General features: G+C 39.8%; 1 protein-coding gene across 1 annotated transcript; it reads left to right on the top strand.

Moving 5' to 3' along the window:
- Nucleotides 1–2,263: 2,263 nt before the first annotated feature.
- Nucleotides 2,264–3,178, top strand: LOC128128957 (uncharacterized). The gene has a single exon (XM_052767690.1). It carries the CDS (start codon nucleotides 2,264–2,266, stop codon nucleotides 3,176–3,178), a length of 915 nt encoding a protein of 304 aa, XP_052623650.1.
- The last annotated feature ends 20,927 nt before the right edge of the window (nucleotides 3,179–24,105 follow it).

Here is a 24,105-nt window from a genome sequence, read left to right as displayed (position 1 = left end):
TATATTTTCTTTTTTGAGATTAGCGGACATAAAAATATATTAAAATGATTATAAAATGAATAATTTACTAATTTAGTAAAAGGCCTTGTAGCCTAGTAGATTGAACAATGTGCTTATGCGGTAAAAACGTCTCAAGGTTTTAGACAGAGGGTCATGTTTGGCCCGGATGAAGAGGCGGAGCTTTCTTGTCTCAATGGGATTGTCTCGTTAATACAAACTTCGAACGGTCCCGACACTTGGAAATATGGACTATTGAATGATGGGATATTTCATGTCCACGACTTAAGGTGCCTTATCACTTTAAAAGTTACTCGTCCTATTCAGAAGAACCCCACTGTTTGGATTCCTTTGGCCCCGCTTAATGTGATTTGCTTCGTTTAGAGAGCTTGTTTGGACAATCGGTTTCCCTTGCTAGAAGAAATGTTCACATACATTTCATGGCTTTAGAAGATGGATGGTCGAAGGTTCGCCGGCGAAGGCAAACGTGCAGTGTCAAGAAATGGGAACACAAGGGGGTAATCACTATGTTTGTATCAGATATTCTTGATGGAGTTAGTAAGGAAAAAGTAAGGAGACTATTTGAAAAGTTTGAGGAGATTATAGATGTCTATATGGCGACGAAACAGGACGTCAAGAAAAAAAAACTTTGCCTTCGTAAGGTTTAAAAAAGGCAAGGGAGAAAAGGAGATGGAACGGATGATGCAGGGTACAAAATGTAACGGAACGGTGCTCACGGTCAACATTGCAAGGTATGAAAGGAAGCAGCTCCCTGCCCAGAATGTAGCAGATACGAACAATTTTCGGTATGTGCAGCAACCTTCGAGGCGTTCTCTCAGGGATGGCAGGTCTTTTATGGAAGTAGCGACAGGTAGAAGAAAATCAGATACTCCTCCCCCTCCCCCGTCGGCGCTTGAGAAGAACCCAGTGACACTGGTGGGCGGATCAAGCATGGCGGAATGGCTGCATTGCCCCCTGACCCTAGTGGGTGAGACGATCTCTTTCGAAAAATTAAGGAATTTGCCACTGAAAATTAGATTGGGGTCGGCACACTCTTATTGTATGAAATATCTTGGGGGTCTGATGGTTGGGATTCGATTCCAATCCCCATTTGACGTGGAGGAATTCTTAGCAAACAAAACCTACTGGGGTACGTGGTTCAAAGAGTTTAAGGCAGGGACAGAAGTATCTAGGGTATTTGATGGACTTGCATGGCTGAGAATTGTGGGACTCCCAATTAAACTGTTTGATGAAGAAAATTTTTCCAGAATTGTTAGTGAATTTGGTAAGGTGGTCGTTCCGGCGGAGATTCTCCCTAGCATGCAAGACCTATCGTTAGACAGTATATGCATACTGACCGGTCATAAAAAGCATATCAATGAGGAGGTGTTGGTAGAGATAAACAAAAGAATTCTCAAAGTGGGGTGATCGAAAGTGAGTTTGACTGGTCAACCTTTCCATCCTCTCCAGTTGAATGGATAGACTCAAACATAAATCGCATGGACAATAGCGATGATGTTTCAATTAGGAATGTTGACTCGAATATACTGGAGGAAGGAGAAATAAATGATGAAAGCAATGATGTCGAGGAAGGAGTGTCGGAGACTGTCCTGGCAAATGGCGACATCTCCGGCGAGGCGGAAACTCCTAAGACGATGGAGATGCAGAATCCAAACAGAACTGGTGACGAACTTAGAGAAGACCAACAGTCTTGTCGGGAATCTCAACAACCGTTCAAAAACTATGAATGTCTTGGGGTACCTGAAACTTCAGTAGATATCGTTGACCACGGCTGCAACGGTAATATTCTGGTCGTTGGATCCCTAGCAACCCCAGCTACCAAAAGGGGTGGGCCTTTTGGGCCAATCAAAAATTTAGCATCAACTGGATGCTTTGGGCCGTTCCCCATGGGGTGTGATCCTTCAAGTCAAATGAGGCCCTCTTTTTTAGTAGAACCAGTTAATGAACTCGGTCCAGTTCAATCGTATGAAGCAGGCGGTACCCTGGACAAGCGTCGGAGAATCCATCGATCCCCAAACAATGAAACACCCCAGATCCATGAACCATTAGACCTCAATCGACCGGAAACTATGAATCTCGAATGCCACTCCCCCCCGATCATCCCTGATGGGCAGAACTTTGCTTCGAGAATGGACGAAATTCAGAAAACGGTGGAGGTGGGTCAACTCATTGGCTTTGAAATTGATGAGGAAAATCCGATCCTCTTGGAAGTAATGGCGGAAGATGGTGAGATCCCCAATCACAGATGAATTTAATGACCCTAAATATCCGAGGGATAGGAGAGACTGCCAAGGCTGAGTGGGTATGTCGACTAAAGAGAAATCAAAGGCTATCACTTATAGCAATTCAGGAAACCCAATTGGGTGATCTAGAAAATTCTCTTAACATTGCAAGATGTTGGGGGAATGACAATTATGGTTTTGAGTATGTCGATGCCTCTGGCAGATCGGGTGGTCTGCTCACAATTTGGGACCCCAGTTTCTTCTCCGTTGATGAATCGGTGATGTCCAGACATTTTCTTGCTATTTTTGGGTCTTGCCCGACAATTGATGGCCAGATTGCGGTGGTAAACGTATACGGACCAAAGTTGGCCTCGGAGAAAGCAAAACTGTGGGGTGATCTCCTCAACCTAAAACAAACCAAACATGCCACCTGGATAATTCTGGGGGATTTTAACGAGGTAAGGGGACTTGAAGAACGGATCAACTCGTCTTTCTGTAAGTCAAGCTCTAATTCTTTTAACAACTTCATAGACCAGGCGGAATTATACGACCTGAAGATGGGTGGTAACCGGTTCACTTACTTTCGACAATGGGGTGCAAAATTAAGTAAGTTGGATAGAATTCTTGTCTGCTCAAGTTTTGTTGAAAAATTCCCAACAGCTTCCTCTGTAGCCCTACCCAAAGAACTCTTGGATCATTCCCCTGTGATTCTTAAAACTGACTCAGAAGATTTTGGTCCCCCCCCCCCCCCCCCCCCGTTTAAGCTGTTTAATTCCTGGATGCTGCGGGAAGGTTTTGACCAGTTGGTGGTCAAATCATGGGAAACATACCGGGGATTTGGTGCTGCTGATTCCTATCTCGCTAACAAACTCAGGTACCTGAAGGGTGAACTCAAGAAATGGCGATCGTCTGAATATCACAAAGAGCATACGAACTGATTTCAATTAAAACAAGAATGGAGGAGATTGATTTGTTAGCAAAATCCATACAAGTAATAGCCCAGGAAATAGACGAGAGAGACAAGGTTTCTAGTAGGATCTCGAAATTGGAGAGAATGGCCTCGCTTGATCTGAGGCAAAAAGCTAGAATAAAGTGGGTGGTAGATGGTGACGAAAACTCTCGTTTTTTCCATGGATATGTCAACAACAGGGTGAGGAGGAATCAGATTCATGGTTTTATGGTGGGTGGGAACTAGATATCCAAAGCTGGGGAAATGAAGGATTAAGCAGTAAAGTTCTTCTCAGATAAGTTTCACGAAAAATGGATGGTTAGGCCAGTATTATGCAGCAATCTGTTTCAGAAGCCTGCGGTGGCTGATGCGGATTTTTTAGAAGCCCTATTCTTAATTATGGAAATTAAGCAGGCCGTGTGGGCTTGTGGTAGTGAGAAAGCTCCAGGGCCTGATGGGTTCACTCATAAATTCTTCAAAATTTTTTGGGAAACAATAAAAAATGATATATACAACTATGTAAAGTAATTTGAACTTAATGATAAGTTTTCAAGGGGCTGTAATGCATCATTTATAAGCTTGGCTGTGAAGGTTAAAGACCCCCTCCGCCTTGTTGATTATCGACCGATTAGTTTGATTGGTTCGCTATATAAAATCATAGCTAAGATCCTAGCTATTAGGGTCAAAAAGGTAATTGGGAGCGTAGTTGGAGATGTCCAATCTGCTTTCGTGGAAGGTAGAAACATATTGGAAGGCCCCCTCATTGTGAATGAGATTTGTTCGTGGGCAAAGCATAGGAAAAAGGAAATTTTATTATTCAAAGTCGATTTCAACAAAGCCTTTGATTCTGTTAACTGGGGATATTTGGAGTCCATTATGCTCCAAATGAACTTTGGCCCAAAATGGCGATCATGGATCAGGGGCTGTTTGGAATCAGCTAGATCTTCGATTATTATCAATGGGAGTCCCACAAAAGTATTGTCAAATGCAAAACCATACTATATAGAATTAACATTTCCTTTGATGAGGTAATGAAACCGAGTTTACCAGGACAGGGGTGGGTATCTCCATTTGTCGTAAATGCAGAATTTTGTGTGGCTCTCTTTCGTGAAAGGATTGAAAGGGCAGATTTCCTGGTTTGCGACGGTAGATTTCCATGGATTAAAATGGTCACATTGAAAGTCTTGGGATTCGTTTGGCGTGCTAAACAAAACAAGATAGCTACAGCTGAAGCCCTCCGGAATAGGGGTATTATAATGGACTCGTCTTTGTGTGGAGTATGTCGTGAATCTGAGGAGACAGGACATGTCCTATAGCTAAGGAGACTTTGAACTTGATCTCCAACTGGTGCAATGTTCAGGTGTCTGGGTTTCACTCGGAAAGCAATATGATTGACTTTGCCTCCAAATGGGGGAATTGCCCCAATAAAAGGAAAATGTTGATCACAATATTGTTTGGTGCATTGTGGTGTCTATGGAGGGCCAGAAATGATAGAATTTTCAACAAAGTTCTTTGGAATCCGGCGAGAATTGTTTCTAATATACAATCCCAAACATTTAATTGGGTTAAATACCGTGGTGACAGGGTAAAGTTAGAACGGAGTTTGTGGATTAAAAACCCGCTCAATTGTAATTGAACAATTGTATCAATCTCACCTCATTAGCTACTTGCTGGTGGGGTTTTGAATATTTAATAAAATATACTTTGCCGGTTCAAAAAAAAAATACATCATGTCATTATTGTGACAATGGGTAGGACGATTCTAATCATTCCCTCCTTTTTTTTCCTTTTATCTAATGGTGCTTTAGTTTGGATATTTAATTGGTGCAACATTTCGATTCAATCAATGATCTTTTGGGTTTCGCTCCCAATGGGAGAGATGTACTAAAAAATGCAAGATTTTTCTTGCCATCATCTACAGTTTTTTATGATGCGGTGGAAAACCAGGTCTTTAATAAAGTTCGATTGTCTCATTGATTTTGGCGGAAAATATCATTTCTTTGGTGTTCAATTGGGCAAAATACAGGGACAATTATGCAAATTGTAATTGGGGTATTTAGAGCTGTAATCTTTTCGACATTTTATAATTTTGTTCCTTCGTCTTTTTTATTTTAGACGGGTGCTAATAAATTTTCGTCGTTTAAAAAAAAATCAAAACTCAATAAAAACTTACAAGCACCTGGATAAATATTCTAGATCATATACCTCTAATTTGAGATAATCCCTTCTCTACTCTAGGCATTTCTCAATTATTATTTTTTCGAAAAAGAAGACAGTTTTTTAATTTTTCACATGTTGGCTAGAGAACCATGTCCGACGTTCATTTCTAGTCCAAATTATTCATGTAAATGACACATCAACACTTTACAATTGAAATTGGTCAAATTCTACCGATGAATTAATAATCAAAGTCAAATATTATTGATTTCTATAGAAGTATTTTATTTAGATAGGTCTAATCTTACATAATTCCAATATCACAAAATAAGCCAAGGCTATGGAATGAGCACAAAACTTAAATGACTTGATATAAGTCTAACAGAATAGATAGGGCCAAAACTAGACCTACACAAAAAGAAAAATGTTAGACTAGTGAATCGGTCTAAAACGAGACAGGTCCAAGATAGTCTGAGAGTCTGAAAAAAATCAAATTGTTTCGAGACTGAATAAGACCAGTCCGAGACAGACTATATCAGTCTTATAAAAAGATTGGTAATCAAACTTTATAAATATATTATTTTTGTGTTAATTACACAATTTTTAATAACATATTATCTAACTTCTTTTCCTTTTTTTTCTTTTATTAAACTTAATTTATCATTTTTAAGAAATCTTTATCTATAGTTTTAGTATTAATCACACATTTGTTAACAGAAAAACTCGAAATCGAAACAAAAAAAAATCGAAAAATACCGAAAATGAACCGAAAATCCCGTAAGCCGAATCGAAAAGACATATAGAAAGACCGTGGGATCGGATAAGAAAAGACCGAGACCGGTCTCGAAAAAGACAGAACCAAAAAATGCCCGATAAAAAAACAGACAAAAAAAATCAAACTATTTCAAGACCGACAAAAAACCAATAAACTACCGATATCCAGCTATAGGCCAAAAAAATATTCATGTCCAATATAATTAAGGGTTAAATCCTAATAATAGGCCCAACATAGAAATAGACAAACTATGCAAGGTAGATCCAATATTTATGATGCTCACACTTTCTCAAACATTGTTTTATTTTTCATTTTCTTTTAAAGTGGATAATAATGTTGATAGTATTCTAATTTTATATTACTTCTTTTAATAATAAAAAAAAAACTAGTTGTGAGACCCGTATATTATACGGGTTAATACAAACAAAATGTTAATATAAATGATTAGATGAAAATTTTATTTGAATTTGAAATTTAAAATAACTGAAAATTATGAGAAAAAAACATGCAAAAAATAAATAAATTAAAATTATGTGTTTAGTTATCAGATTTGTATACCAAATGGGTAAATTATAACAAAATGTTAAACACAAAGGTTTAAACTTTAAATTTATTTGAATATGAAATTAAAATTTAGAATTTGAAATTTGAAATTAATAGTCATTATGATAGGTTTATTTTATGAAAATTAAATTAATGATATATTGGAAATGAAAAATAAAGTAAATGACAAGTGAAAAATAAATATATCTCAAAATTATGATAAAATGACATGTGGCCAATTGAATGTGAGAATGACAAGTGGCAAAATCATTCTTATTTATTAGAGTAGATTTCTACATATATTTTTTCAACTTCTTAAAAGTTATATTAATACTGTTTCGGTTTATAAGTTTATAAAACTTATATAAATTTGTCTAATATCTTTTTGTTATAATGATTTTAAAATTTATATTATCAGATAATATAACCAAACAGGTAATACTTATAAAAAAAATTCAAATTCTTGTAATATTAATAAAATAAACATTTTATTAATAAATTTCATTCATAATACATTACATACATACTTACATATAAAAATATTATACATATATTTGAACACATATATAACACGTACATTTAAAGAAGTATTAAACATTCATACATTGGAATATTTTTTTCATAAATAATCAATTAACTCATTTCATATATCACAATGAGCTTCTTTAACTTTGATGTGTTGAGATTTGGCTGGTCCGTCAAGTACCTCAAGCTCTTGTGGTTTGTGTAAATGGTACAACGGACCCATAGAGATAATGTCACCAAATTTTGAAGGCAAAAACAACTGCCCCCAACTCCAGGTCGTGCATCAGGTAATTCGCCTCGTGAGGCTTCAATTGCCTCAAGGCGTAAGCGTAACGTGCCCTCTCTGCATCAATATTATGCCCAAACCCAAAATAGACGCATCACAATACACTAAGAAATCCTCAACGCCCTCTGGCAGGGCTAAGATCGACGCCTCGCACAACCTCTGCCTCAAAGTCTCGAACGATGCCTGCTGCTTAGGCCCCCAACGGAAAGTCACCGACTTCTTGGTTAGTCGGGTCAGGGGTACTGCTATCTTGGAGAAATCCTGAATGAATCTCCGATAATAGCCTGCTAAACCGAGGAAGCTCCGAATCTCGGATGGAGACCTCGGAACCTCCCATCTCATCACGGCCTCCACCTTGGCCGGATCGACCAGTATACCATTCTGGTTGACAATGTGGCCCACAAACTACACCTCGTGCAACTAGAACTCTTACTTGGAGAACTTTGTGAAATGTCTCTCCTTCCTCAATGTCTCCATCACCTCCCTTGGGTGCTCCTCGTGCTGCTCCTGAGTCTTGGAATACACCAAGATGTCATCGATAAAAACTATCACATACCGATCCAGCATCAGTCTGTACACACGGTTCATGAGATCCATGAAATGCGGTAGGAGCATTAGTGAGCCCAAATGGCATCACCACAAACTCATAGTGACCATAGCAAGTCTGAAAGGTTGTCTTCTGCACATCGTTGTCCCTGATTCGCATCTGGTGGTAGCCTGATCACAGATCTATCTTGGAGAACCAAGATGCACCTTGAAGCTGGTCAAATAAGTCATCAATCCTCAGGAGGGGATAACGGTTCTTCATCGTTACCTTATTCAACTCCTGGTAATCTATACACATCCGATGTGACACGTCATTCTTCCTCACAAACAGGATTGGGGCTCCCCACGACGAACTGCTCGGCCTGATAAATCCCTTGTCTAACAGCTCCTGTAGTTGTGTAGACAACTCCTGCATCTCGAGAGGAGCCAACCGATATGGTGCCTTGGCTATCATAGCCGCACCAGGAACTAGGTTAATCCTGAACTCTACCTGCCTCTCTAGAGATACCATGGGCAAATCCTCTAGGAATATATTCGGATACTACCGCACAATTGGCACATCCTTCATGATCTCCATACCCTTCTCTCAGGTATCTGTAACATAGGCGACAAACCTGCACATCCCTACTGAAGGTAGCGTCTGGCTCTCGCTATTGAACACATGATCGGTCCACCCTACGGTCTCTCACCCTAAATCACCAGCTCTCCACACTTGGGGGCCTGACTCAAACCAACTACTTCTCACAATCGATCACCACCCCATTAGGGCTCAACCAATCCATGCTTATGATGAATTTTTTCCCCACAAAGGAATGGGAACCAAATCTACGAGGTAACGCTCGCCATACATCCTCAGGACACAATCTCTATAAATCTCTGATGCCCAGACGGATCGGTCGCCCACAATCTCGACCTCTAAACGACAATCTAACGTGCTTGAAGACTCAGTAAACCTCTTGCTGAGTGCAAGAGAAACAAAAGATCGGGTAGCCCCCGAGTAAAATAACACCAACACTAGGATACCATTCACATGGAACGATCCTAAAACAGAATACATGGAACATAAATATCAAAACTGAAATATTATAAAAGATAGGGAGAAGAAACATACTCGTCGCCACATCTGGTGCGACACGCGCCTCCTCGGCGGTCAGCTGGAAGGCTTGACTCCTCACCACCAGAGCATCTGACTTACCCTGGTGGCCGTCTCTGATCCAAAGGGCCGTTGGAGCTGGCGCCGCCACTAGCGCTCCTGATACCAATCTCGGCCAGTTGGCCTTTTTATGGCCTCGCTGATTGTAGTGAAAACAAAGCATGTCTGATGTCTGAATGGCGGAGGTAGGGGCAGTACAATCCTTACTAAAGTTCCCCAACTTACCGCACTTATAGCAACCCGACCCCCCTAATCAGCAAGCTCCCTCATGCGTCTTTCCGCATTTCCCACAGTGGCTCCGGCCCTGTAGGCCCTTCGACCTCGAGTCGAATCCCTTGGGTTTCTTCACCGAAACCCCAGTCATTTGCCCAGTCTCCGCCTTCTTCTTCCTGATGTGCTTTATATCAATCTCCCTCTCTCGTGCCCTGACTATCATATCATCCAAGGTCGGGTATGTCGAATAGCTGACATATTTCCGAATGTCAGCTCTCAACATATCATGGTACCGAGTTTTCTTCATCTCCTCATCACCCGCATACTGGGGCACCAACAAGGCCCTCACCCTAAATTTAGCGGTAATCTCCGTCACTGTCTCAGTAGTCTGCCTCATATCCAAGAACTCCTTGGCCAATTGTTAAACCTCCACATGTGGTGCAAACACCGCCCGAAACATGGACACGAAATCCGACTAGGTCATAGCCTCAATGGCTGGGGCTCCCAAAGTATCACGACTGCCTCCCACCAGTCTCTAGCTCGCTCATTTAAACACCCAACAACGAATCTGACCTTCAAACCCTCAGGGCAGAAGCTCGTCACCTGTGCAAACTCAATGTTTGCGATCCATCGCCTAGCCACAATGGGGTCTTTCACCCTACAGAAGTCTGGTGCTCCGCATCCCCTAAAATCCTTGAAGGAGAGTGTACGAGTCCCTGAATGGCTAGGTGCCATGTCACTCCTAAATTCCCTAAGGCGATCCTCCATCAGCTCAATAATACCCTCCTTGATCGATCCGAAAATCACCGGGTTCGACTCAAGGATACCTCTCGTAATCTCGGATGCAATGAACTCGCGTAATCCCTCATTAATCGGCTCGGAACTCGTACCCAAACCAGACCCAGATCCTAAGCCCCCTGCTCCATTACGTGTCACCACCATTCTAAAACAAACCATATAGTTGTCAGGATTATATAGAATCATTGAAAGACCTCACACTCTGCCACTCCTGGTTCCCCGAAGCTTTCCAAGAGTCAAGTACAGATCCTCTGCTTTCAGTAGTACGTGCCCATACTACCTTCCACATCTATTCGTACTTTCCTCCTGGTTTGCCTTGGTTTACCAAAGTCGCTTCCTATCCATGTATACGATTCGCAATCTAATAACTCCTGTTACTAATCTTTTCCTAGGATTGCCCTAGGGTAATCTCCGACCCAATCTTCGTCATCAGCTGCATAAGAAGTCCCTGTTATCTCTCCCTAACTAGCTCGCGAATACCATTACTTATTACTAAGACCAAATAGTTCTTTGAATGATAGGTCCTACCCTACAACAGTTAGACTCAGACAAGAGCTGCGAAATAGGGCTATAACTAACCTTCTGAAACTATTTAGTCCTCATAATATGTAACTTAACATATTCTTTTAATAGTTAATTAAAGATAACTAGAACTCCTAAAAGCACAAAGCAAGTAGCATTCGAGCATTAAGTAACCAAAACCACGCATATCCTAAACAAGCCATCATATCACTAACTAATCGGTACTAGCATGCAGTTCAATAAGCACATACAGTAGGCATGCAAGACATCCTTCCAAGATCCTTAGCCCTAATATAGCATACAATTCACATATTCACACTTCATATCATAATATAACTTGTACGAGTATGTAACGCCCGTAGATCAGGGCTAGTCAATTTAGAGACATTAAGCGTCAAAAATGACCTTTTTGATAGAAGATTATTTAGGATGAATAATCCTAACTAAGTTGTAGTATATGTTACAAGGTTTCCGTGCATATAAAGAACACCAAATTCCGAGTTATAACAAAGAAGTTATGACCTGTCGAAGTTTCGCGACAGAACCGGCACGACACAGCGCGACATAAAAAGTGAATTCACGTTAGAGCGATATTTAGCCTTAGCAATCTAAACGAGAATCGAAGATCTCGTTGTTGGTATCGAAGCGATAAAAAGTTAGGCGAAAACGGAAGTCAGACGAAGAAGTTATGAATTTATAACGAAATTTTCTGTCCCGACTTATTAAAAATAAATAATAAAAATAAAAGTCAAAATTAGCCGACGGAGTCTAAACGAAAGTCGTAGAGCGTAGTCTCACCTACGTGTGGATATAAAGAACGTCGAAAACGGAGTTCGTATGAAGAAGATATGAATTTTCGAAGTTTATTAATGAATTAATAATTAAATTTAATTATTAAATCCTAGTATTATCCGAAGGCGAGTCATCGGACTCATCCGAAGTACGCCCCGCGTACAGCGAAGCATGATGACCTTCGCACTCGAGTTCTTCGGATGACGCATGCAGTGACGAATTCGGACGTGTACGCCCCGCGTACTCCGAGGCTCCAGCCTCCTATAAATAGGATGCGAGGGCAGCCGGTTCTTTTGTTCATTTTCCCTCTTCTCTCTCCCGTTTTGCATCGATTTGCGTGCCAGAAATACCCCGAAGCCCCGGTATTATTCTCGAGCCCCGAAGCAAGTCCAGAGATCCCGAAGATCCCGAGAAGTGCGGTTCCCGAGCCAAAGCTCTGCCCGCGAGAAGTTCGATTTTTGTGGAGATCTTCCAGATCTACCGAAGAATACTACTTCTGCAAGTCGTAGTGCTGTCCGATCATCTTCTGATCAAGTGAGTGTATACTACCTTTCATAAACACGATAATAATACAAGTATGGTTTGAGTGTATTAAATATATTGTTGTTTATATGTGTGGGTGTGTAGTTACTTTCTTCTAACACATAAATATGAAGTATTTGCTATGAAATACGTGCTATGTGTTTATATGTTATTTGTCTATTTGAGATGGGCATGGAAATTGGAGTTTTATACAGGTGTTAAATGATTTAAACTGTGTAAGTATTTATATCTACAAAATTGTTGGGTAGAACATAGGTAGATGAAAATTGTTGGTGACTATGGAGTTAGCGCCTATTGTATAAACCTTGGCGACGATGTGACTTCGTGCCTATTTGATGAACCTTGGCGACTATGGAGTTAGCGCACGTTGAGTAAACTTTGGCGACTATGGAGTTAGCGCTTGTTGAGTAAACCTTGGCGACTATGGAGTTAGCGCTTGTTAAGTGAACCTTGGTGACTATGGAGTTAACACCAGATAACTATGGATTTAGTACTTGATAAGTAAGCCTTGGCAGTAATGGAATTCATGCCAAATTTCTTACGAATAAATGAATGAAGGATAGTTGGTTCTTAGGGTAAAACCTTAAGAAGATAATGGGGATGGGTAATTGGGTTGATTGTTTGCTGATTAAATATAATGATTATATTATTGTGGGTTGAAAACCCTATATGCTCACCAGGCTCCCAAGCCTGACCCACTCAGTTTTCTTTTCATTACAGGTAATGGCACAAGGGTATAAGTTGGTGGACTTGACGAGAGATTTTGGATTATAGATCAGTAGTGAAATAACTATTGTAAGATCTATTTTATATTGTTTATGCTTTTGGTCTGTAACGAACATGACATCCCGAGGTTTTATTATTTAATGAAAATACATTCTTTTCGAGAAATGTTTTGATAAATGGTTATCATATTTTATTTTGGGAACAAATTCCGCAACCGTTTTCTTTAAACGATCACTCTGATTTATAAAAATACAAAGCATAAACAAATCGGTCTTTTCTGGCCGTGAAATTTGGGGATGTCACAGAGTATCTTGGGAAAACTTACTTGAGCTCGACCGATTACACACATCACACTCCTTGTTCTTTGTCTAAAACCCTTATTTTTAATTTTTGAAAAAAATTATTTTTCTTGTAAAAATATCTCAAATCCTCGATGTGAGTCCAAACACCCCCGAAAGTGTGTCCGAATCCCTCAAACCAAGGCTTTGATACCAACCTGTAACATCCCAAAATTCATGACCAAAATTTTTCCATTTTTAATTAAGTAATTATAAAAGCCAATAGTCTAAAAACACCAATAGTGTCAACACATGTCATAATCAAAATCAATATCCCAAACATGTCATAAGAAACAATCATCAGAGTATAACTCCTAAAGATCTCATGTGTGGAAATCATAGTGTGATGCGTTGCGATCATGTCGACTCATTTCCTTTCGAAGAAGAGGTACCTGAAACCAAGATTGAAAACCATAAGCACGAAGCTTAGTGAGTTCCCCCATCATACCACATACCATACAATAAACATATTGCCTAGCATATTCGGGTGATGACCTACCCCTTCAGTCTCTTTCAACCGGTAACCGCCTAGCATATCAGGGTGATGGCCAACCCCTTCGGTCTGTTTCAACCGGTAACTGCCTAGCATATATGGGTGCTGGCCTACCCCTTCGGTCTCTTTCAACTAGTTACAGGTTCTATTTCACCCCTACCACTACTACATAATATCCTAGCATATAAGCGCATAAATCACATACTGCCTAGTATATCTAGGTGTTGGCCTACCCCTTCTGTCTCTTTCGACCGGTTACGGGGTCTATATCACCCCCTACCACTACCACATAATAACATAGCATAAAAGCACATAATATCAATAGATAGGGGCATACCATATAATTATCACAAAGACAATCATCTTTACTATAAACAACTACTAGTGGGTCGGCATTGGTGCCTTCGACCCACTTCTACCGGGAAGGTAACTCACCTCAACTGTGTGTGCCAAAATCGTACTCCTCGGATGGCTCGGGACTCGTCTCCTTAAAGCATAACAAGTCCTTTAGTTAGTTATTAGGCCCAAATATGACTCCCTTATAGCCCAACTTCCAATTCATGTCCCAAGGCAAGGTTCCCTAGTCCTTGCCCTAATGGGCCTTTTCCCCCGAGGTCCAATACATAATAAATTTGAGGCCCAAGTCCATTACTTTAAACTTTAAAGAAGGCCCAAAAGGCCACATACCATAAATCCCAGTCCTAGGCCCAGAGGCCTTACTCTACAGTAGGCCATGAGGCCCAAAAAATTCAGGCCCAATCTTCTAAGGCCCAAAAACCCATGTTAACCACTCTATATGTATACGCGCGGCGTACCTAGCATGTACGTCGGCCTTGACCGGAAGCGGGAAACTGACCAGGAACACGCAGCATACTAGTGGGTAAGTCCAACATTCCTGCCAGTCACCCTTAAGTCCTTCTTTTGACTTAATCCATTAAGTCCCAACGTCCAGAACATAAATCGAGGTCCTTTAAGACGTCCTAAACCATAAAGTTACAAACTTTATATCTTTGCATGCATGGATGGGGTTAAGACATGGTTTAAGTCCTTAAACACAGTTTATAACCATCTAACACTTGCATGGTTGTTGCTTAACGATCAAGATCCAATTTTTATGGTTCTAAACACCTCCAAGAGCCAAAAAGGACAGCTCATTTGGACAAAATCTTCTAAAACTCAAAGGACCTCAAGTATGGGACCAAAATGTGACATAAAACACCCAAAAACTTGATCTACGCATGCAATGAGCAAGTTTAGAGCTTTATACCTCTAATGGGTCATAAATGATGCCAAACTTCTGGATCTACAAGCCTTCTCTAAGCTCATGCTCTTCCTTCAAGCTCCCTCTTCTTCAAAACCACCAAAATAACACCAAAATGTTCAAAGTGAGCTCAAGATACATGCAATGGGGTTAGCGTACGAGTTGGGTACTGATAGGACAAGGGAGGCTGAGTGGATAAGGGTTTGGAGGGTTATAAGTTGTTTAAATAGTGAGCAAATCCTAAAATTTAGGGTTTGCATCTGGTCATCCTATGCCCAATGTATGCATGGGTACGCCCAACGTACGTATGTGGGCTCCCCATTCCGTACCTCATATATGTACGCCATGCATACATCCTGTACGCCCAACGTACGCTCCACCCAAAAATTTCAACATTTCAATATTATAGCTTGAATAAAACAACAAAATACCTGATAAATCTCAGACGTTACAACATGAGTTGATAAAAGCGTAGAGCTTGTTGTTACCTTTTCGTGGATATAAGGATCGTCGAAATTGGATTTATAATGAAGAAGTTATGGCCTTCAGATTATTTTAGGGTTTAAGGGAAAACCCTAGTACACGAGGCGTACATAGGGAGTACGCGGGGAGTACTAGTGCAAAGTGAAGTATGCTAGGCGTACACAGGTGTACGCTAAGCGTACCAAGAAGGAAAGATCGTGAAGCCTCGGCTTCGTACACTGGGCGTATGAGAGGTGCAAGGAACCCTAATTTTGAGTGTGTTGTACCCTATTTAAGCACCTTCAGTATTTAGGGTTGGCCTCTTTACCAGCCCCCAAACCGTCTAAAAACCTAAATCGACCCTTAAGCCTTCTTGGTGGTATTCTTGAGCTCTTGAGAAGATTTTGGTGGTTATTTTGCCCATTGTGAAGGAAGTAAAGAAGATTGAAGGAGCTTTGCTTGGTGAGGAGCCTATGGATCCAGAATCATCACCATTTTTGCAAGAATTTGGAGGTATCAAGTTCATACATCGACTTGTAGATGTTTAGATCTCTTTATGGTTTGATTTGTTAAGTTTTTGGTCCTGTTTGGGTTTGTTGTTGAGCTAAGATGTTTGAAGGATTTATTCTTTTAGATCTGAGCTTATTAGGAGTTCCTTAAGCATAAAGGTGCCAACTGTAACATCCAAAAATTTAAGCCAAATTTTTAACTTTTTCCTCCATTAAAAACCAAATAGTATTATACAAATTGTTTTCAAAATATTATTCATCAGAGTGTCCCCAAAACAAAATCATAAGGATGAGGAGCGGTACAGTCACGCCTTTGCCTTGCCACGATCTCCTGATGAACCTGAAATAATAAACTGAAACTGTAAGCCCGAGAGCTTAGTGATTTACCCCCAAAATACCAATACTACACCGATAGTACCATATCAATAACAGGTAACAACAACATGTATACTGGACCTTCAGCCTGATTGGACCACCTTGCAAGGCCTACAGTCTATCTGGATCTATCCCGAGACATCGGTATGATAGGACCGTCATGCAGGGCCCATAGTCTATCCGGACCGCTCGTTGGGTATGTTGGCCTTCAGCACAAAGCAGGATCGCCTCAACCCAACCATCAAACAAATAACCATGTGCACATAAATAACATATAGTGATCACTTATAACCAGAATACCGACCTATCATAGATCATCTATCATAGCAATCACTTATAATATATATATATATATATATATATATATATATATATATCATAGATCATCTATCATAGCAATCACTTATAACCAGAATACCGACCTAACCATGTCACTAACATACCAATCCTAACGGATCATAAAGCATAACAACATCCTGTCTATCCTGATACCGATCTAATAGATCATAACCACATACATCACACTATACTCAGAATAACAACCTAAAGGGCCGGCCTTGGTGCCTTAAACCCTAGTAATATAGTGAGGATAACTCACCTCGCTAGCAGCTCGAAATAATATTGTCCACACCTCCAGATATAGCTTCAACCACCTCGCATGTACCCATAAGTGGTCCACTCAATAATTACTCAAATTACCAAAAAGCCCTTGGAAGGCACAAGACGCTCCCTAGTCAAAGTCAAAGTCACTGGTCGAGGGTTAGCAGTCCATGTTGCCCTATTTGCTGAGTGCACCTTTCCCTCCATCGAGTCCCTACTGATTCAAGAGTTACTTGACTCAACTCGCCGAGTTTCTAACAGACTCACCGAGTCAATACGCAATCCTGTGCTTGGAAACCCAAACTGACTCGTTGAGTCATCTCCCAGACCTGCCGAGTCCACACGGGACCAATTCGGACAAAAACCCTACTCGACTCGCCGAGTCATCTCCTATACTCGCCGAGTATATATGAATACTCCCATGATCAAGCGGTTCTAAACTATTACTCCGATCCAAACAGTAGATCTAGGTCCCTAGAGTGCATTAGCAACGTAAAGTTGCTACCTTTACGTATTTGCGTGCCTCAAAATCTGAATCCAAACTTGGAATGAGGCTTTACTCATAAGGAAGGGTTCTTCCATGACCATATTGAGAACTTTATGAACTTAGGACCCAAGGGAGGTTCAGATATGAAGTTTCAACTTTAGATCTAGCTCCCACACAATAATCCCTTCATAAATAAGCTAAAGAAACCCTAAACTTTACACAAGAGAGATTCTAGGAGGAAAGAGATCAAGGTAATCAGCTGGTTACCGCCAAAATGTGCCCAAACTGAATTAGACTCTAGATCCACACGAATTTCCTTGATGCTAGCCTCTTGGTCTACAAATCTCCTTCACTAAATCACTTTCCAAAGCTCCAAAACACTCACAAGGCTCACATACACGAAAATTAGGGTTTCTGGCTCTCAAGGGGTGATAGAAGACACTGGGAGGCGCTAATGGTCCAATATATAGGGTACAAAACCCTGAAATTTAGGATTTCCCCCGCCAGCTCCTACTCGTCGAGTCCCCTTCCTGACTCGAAGAGTTAAATCATTAAATGACGTGTCCCATCCCGCTGCTACTCGACGAGTCATAACATCAACTCGTCGAGTAGGCCTTAAAACATGAAGCCTAAATTGAATAATAATGATACCTGACAGTTGGGACGTTACACCAACTTTATGGAGTATTGGGTCTCATGCATGCATTAAGTATTTTTTAAGGTTAAGAGTTTCATTTAGCCATGCATGAACGTAAAGTTAGTAGCTTTACATGCTACATCGGTCCAAGGAAGTCAGATCTAGGCTGTGGAGTAAAGTCTTTATGGAATAAGAGCTTAATATGGAAGTTGGTTGTATGTGAGGGTACATTGGGCTTACATGTAGGTACGCTTAGCGTACAATCCCTAAGGCAAGTACGTTGTGTGTACGAGCTGAGTACGTCCCACGTACTCAGCAGAGTGGGCCTCGGATCTTTTGGTCTTCGGTTTGGGTCATAGTTTGGGCTTAGATGATCAGGGCCTTGTTGGGCCATCAGAATTTAAGTGATTTAGACTAAGAATGTTGTTTAACCTTGGATTAAGTCCCATGGAAGGGTTTGGACCAAGTTTGGAAAATTGGGCCATGTTTGGGCCTTGTATGATTATATGGTATTTGGGCCTTTTGGATTATTAAGTTTGGACTTAAGTCTTGGTCCAAACTAGGTAGTGGTAAATTGGTCATTTACGCTAGATACGGTATGATGATTATGGATTGGAATCCAATTGTTAATTGGATGTTATTTGATATTGATATCTCGGGGATTTGTTGAACCAGCAGCCAGGGAGTCATCAGTGTGGTTCAGTAGTGCGAGGTGAGTTTTCTCACCATATCCATGGGTCGAAGGCACCAATGTCGGCCCATTACTTGTATGTGGAATGCTAATTGTCTATGTGATACTTGCATGGAAGACCTTGGGGTAACTCGTGACATTTGTATGAAAGACCATGGGGGTAGCCCATGGCAGTTGGATGTCGGACCATGTGACAACTGTCAATTTTGACAAGCAAAGTCAACAAAAGTCAACCAGTTCAAGTTAACTCGGATTAGAATTTTAGGAGAAATGTGATAATCCCTAATGTTACTAATGTACTATTGGCAATTTATAGTTCAAAATACCTCTCTTTTTACCAATTATTGAATATCAACCCTAATTAGGTTTAGTAACATAAAAATTCGGTAATTCAGTTATATATTATTTAGGTATAAATAATATTCATAAAACAATGTAGTTGAGTTCATAAACCTTATGCTACATGACAAATTAATAACAAAGGTTACATATTCAGATTTTTGGTAAATTCGTCACCAAATGCGACAGATTCTATATCCGACTTAAACACTCAAACTTTAACGAAAAGAATTAGGAATCAGCCTAACTTTTGTGTAATGTGTTATTATTTCTTATGATAATGATTTTTATAATAATTTGAATTTAAATGATTCAAATTTAGTAAATATACATCATTTTTATCACACTTTTTATAGAAATCACTAACTTTTATAAAAACTACCCATTCTTTTTATAAAAATAAACTAAGGAAACCACTTTTGTCTTATATGATTCTTACGCCCTTTATAAAATATTATTATTTAACTGAAAAGGCCTTACTTGAATTTTTAACTCAAAACACCATACCCTATTCTCCCCCATACTCACCCTCCCTCTCTTCTCTTTATTCTCGGTCGAAACCCTCCCCCGCTCATCACATCTTCTTCATTTTCTTCATCTCCTTCCTCAAGAACAAGATCACTCTCTCAAGATTAATTCCCATAAGTTGGTTCTTGATCTTTTGGTATGTTTTTCCTTACTAATATAGTGAATATATATATATATATATATATATATATATATATATATATATATATATATATATATATATATATACTAGTTTTGTTACAATTACACACATTAATATGTGTTAATATCCATAGGATATTTCAATCTTCAAGTGTTCTTCAAAGTGTTCTTAGCTTGAAATCTTTCATCTTCACCTCTTTATCCACCAAGAAACACACTCCAAGTGAGTTCATACCCCTCATTTTCATCTTTATCCAAGTTTTAGGGGGAGAATACAAGTAAACTTGTATACTTTTACAAGTTGTTATACATGCTTACTTTCATGTTGCGTAAAAATTTTATTTACATGAAATAATGTTATTACCTAGTATTATGAACATTTATGTGTGGTATGTTGTTTAAAATGCAAATCTATGAAAAATGAGTATACACATGCTATATGTTCTTAAGAAAAAGTCATAAAACAAAACTATAAAAACTAGGGTTTTTATGAACATAATATGAATTTTCTAGCAAAAATGGTTAACGAAGTTATTACATCATTTTTGTGGGATATAAATCATAATATTTTATTTTGGAAATATGTTATCAAAGTAGTTATAAATACCAAGGATTTGGTTTTACAAAAAGTAAACCTAAAAATCCACCATTTTTATGTAAAAATTTGGGTTTTCTAACAAAAATGCTCATAACCTGGGTATGCTACCATTTTTGTGAGATTTGACCTAAAATATTTTATTTTAAATACATAAGGTTAACTTTACTTAAATGTCACCAAAAGGTAAAAACAAATGTTACAAAGTTTATAATTCAATATTTACCGTTTGGTGACGTAAAAACAAATGTCTAACATTCTGACGCCTAAAGAACGTCGTGGCAAGCCAACTTCGGTTTTAGCATGGTTGTTATAACTCACATGGGAAATCAACGAACATGCATTCAAATGGTTTTATATAAGAATAAAACTACATAATACTATTTTGAGTATAGAAATACTTACATAATTTTGGTCTTAGGGTTTTAAGACTACAACTCATTTTAAGAAAATTTTGGATTTTCTAGGAACAAATACTATCATTTTACAAGGAAAGAATTTCAGATTTTTATCCATACAAAACTCTTATGAACTCACCAACATAGTTGTTGACACTTTTCACAACTACTTGTATTATCAGGAAACCGTTAAACAGGTAGTCATAAGGCTTTTGAGGATGGGACGTTACAACATCGTACTATTCATTTATTTCATCATAATGTAATTGGTTTTGAAATAGACAATACTTGGAAACAATGTAACATTCTCAATTATATTTATGATGGTTGTGTTTGTTTTGATCACTATTGTATATTATGTTGTGATATTGTTCATGAAGTCATCCACCCGCAGACGTTTCCGCCATCCTGGTTTGGGGGTGTGACAAATTGGTATTAAAGAATTGTTTATAATGAACTAAGTATATCAAACCATGTAAGATATACAACTATACATGCAATTGGACTAAAACTCTATGACTAAAACATTTCGTACAAGTATACTTTCAAGATATAATGATATTTTTAATTAAGTATAAGTACATACTTACATACTAGAATGGTGTCATAACAAGAACAATACAAAAGTAATAAGATAAGTTGAACACTACGAATAGGCCTAGGTACTTATGTAAATAGATCTAGGATAGATAGAGCCTGATCAGCTATATTTTTCTGAGAGATTACTAACATGTGCTTGGGAATAGTCGTAGTGAACAACAAGTCTAAAACTTACCAACACCCCATACAAAAAAACTGTAGAACCAAACATAAAGTTTAAAATACTATAGGAGTATTTTATGATACTATAAAACCATACACCTAGACTCCTTATGTGCCTCTTATACCTCTATCTTTGCATATAAGACATGGTCGGATTTCACCTACCAAGATATCCTTACTTTCTTGATAATGGGAATGGTGGATGGATCGAGGAGGAGCCCGAGGAGCAGGTCGAGGTTGACGCACCAGCCACTAAGGAGGACCCGGAGGAGGGTCAAGATGATGATGAGGACATCGACGAGGACCTGATGGAGGAGGACTCCGATGTTGATTCAGAGGTCAGCAACCCACGCTTTGTTGTTCGCAACCTGCACGATCATATTCCTGGGCCGAGTTTTTGGGTATACTGCCATCTAGGTGGTGCATTATGGATGCACACTCCTCATAAGAGGATACCTCCCTTTCGTGAGCATGGCCAGCGTCCCCCGTACGGTATGTGTCGAGAGTTCTACGGCCTCCGTAACGACGGTTCAGCCGACTGGGATCTCCCTATCATGATTCGCTGCATCCCGCGCCTTGATGAGCATGCTAGGGCGTCTACCAGCCAAATCCTAGATATTGGTGCCACTACTGAGGTCACCGCCTCCCGGTTTCGTCGTTTAGATAAAGATCATGATCAAAGAAGTTGGATTATCGATTGTCTTCAGGAGGATGTCATGACTGCCCGAGTCGAGGTTAGGGAGCTCATGGATAGGAATGCGACATGGAGCAGAGGGTGATCGAGGCAGAGCGCCAAGCTGAGGACGCCAGGGAGGAAACAAGGGAGATGTGTGCATTCATAGCCACACTATGAGGGCCAAAGGATGTCACTCGCCATGAGTAGTGTTTATGTTGCTCAACTTTTGTTATAGACTAGATCTTGTGAGTAAGCGATGTTGCTACTCCCTCATGTATGTAGGCCTGACCCTGCGAATAAGTGATTACACTATTCTAAGGGTTGTTGTGTTGCTGATTTTACTTTGGGTCAGGTGTATTATATACCTCCATGAAGGTCAATTTTCCAAAAGTATGTACCACTATGAAACATTATCAATGAAATGATTTTCATTTTATTTCATTGGGTATTACGATTAAGTTCAAATTTTTATGCAATTGTTTACTTATTATAATAATTTTTTATGAAATGTTTATAAGTTACAATAAAGGCAATACATAACAAACATATAGCTGAGACATTCTATTTCGATAATACCCGATTTATAACTATTATCAAGGACTTACCATCATTCGATCTCTAATCCCTATGCCAAAATGCAGAAGTAACCGATGTGTCAGCGGAACACCAACAATTCCACCAACACTAACTCCACAAGTAGACCCCTCTATGTTCCAAGGCACTATGGCAGCCACAGTGACAACCACCATTGCACAAATTAACGCTAATGGCACAAACGAAAACGAAAATGGAAACAGTGCCAACAGTTCCAATCATGGCGAAAGCCAAGGACACCAACGAGTATGCTCCTACAAGGATTTTATGAACTGCAAGCCCAAGACTTTTCATGGCAACAACGGTGTCATCACCTTAACGAGATGGTTTGATAAAACCGAATCTGTCTTTGAAGTCTGTTCATGCCCAGATGAATGTAAAGGCAAGTACACAACTTGTACTTTTGTTGACTCGACCTTATCCTGGTGGAAAGGCCATGTTAAAACCCTGACTCTCGTCGTGGCCAACTCTATGAGTTGGGAAGATCTGAAGGTGATGATGCTGGAGGAGTACTACCTGAGGGGAGAAATTTAGAAATTAGAACAAGAGATTTGGAACCATACAATGATGGGCTCTGATGTGACCGCCTATACTACTAGGTTTAACGACTTGGCAGTTATGTGCTCCAGGATGGTCACCCCAGAAGCCAAGAAGGTGGAACGCTATATATGGGGACTATCCCACCAGATTCAAGGAATAGTTGTATCTGTTAACCCAACTACCTACGACAGTGCCAAACATTTGGCACAAAGTCTTCTCGACCACGGAGTCCGCCAAGGCATTTTGATACCCACACCTGATCAACCAAAAAGGGGAGATAACAAGAGAAAATTCTGGAATAAGAAAAAGGGCCAACCAACTCAAGAGCCTGTCAAAAGACAACAAATTGTGGCAGTCCATGCCGCCACTGTCCCTACTGCCCCAACGCCAATTAAACAATATGTTGGGAACTTGCCTAAATGCAACAAGTGCAACTTCCATCACAATGGAGCTTGTCGGGAGATGCACTGCAACAACTGTAACAGGAAGGGGGATACCGCTCATTTTTGTAAGGCGCCAGCTCAATAGACCATCCAAGCCACTAATATTGGAGTAAGTCAGGCGTGTTACAGATGTGAGGAGACGGGTAATTTTAAAAGGGAGTGCCCAAAGGCAAAGAACAAGAATGTCGGAGGCGTGGGAAGGGTCTTGAAAATGGGGCACAAGGAAGCGATGAAGGACCCTGTTGTGGTTATCGGTATGTTTCTCCTCAATAACTCGTATGCATGCATACTTTTCAATAGCGGTGCGGAGAGGAATTTTGTGAGCCAGAAGTTTAAGCACATACTCAAACAAAAACCTCCATCACTCAATGAAGTATTCATTGTGGAAAATGTCAAATGGAAAAATCGAAAGCACCAATGACCTATACATAGGATGCACCCTAACTCTAAATAATCACTCCTTCCAAA

The sequence above is a fragment of the Lactuca sativa genome, chromosome 9, assembly GCF_002870075.4.
Source record: "Lactuca sativa cultivar Salinas chromosome 9, Lsat_Salinas_v11, whole genome shotgun sequence".
In the NCBI taxonomy this organism is placed as follows: domain Eukaryota; kingdom Viridiplantae; phylum Streptophyta; class Magnoliopsida; order Asterales; family Asteraceae; genus Lactuca; species Lactuca sativa.
Note: the sequence above shows the minus strand (reverse complement) of the source record. Positions and strands in the feature narration are given on the sequence as shown.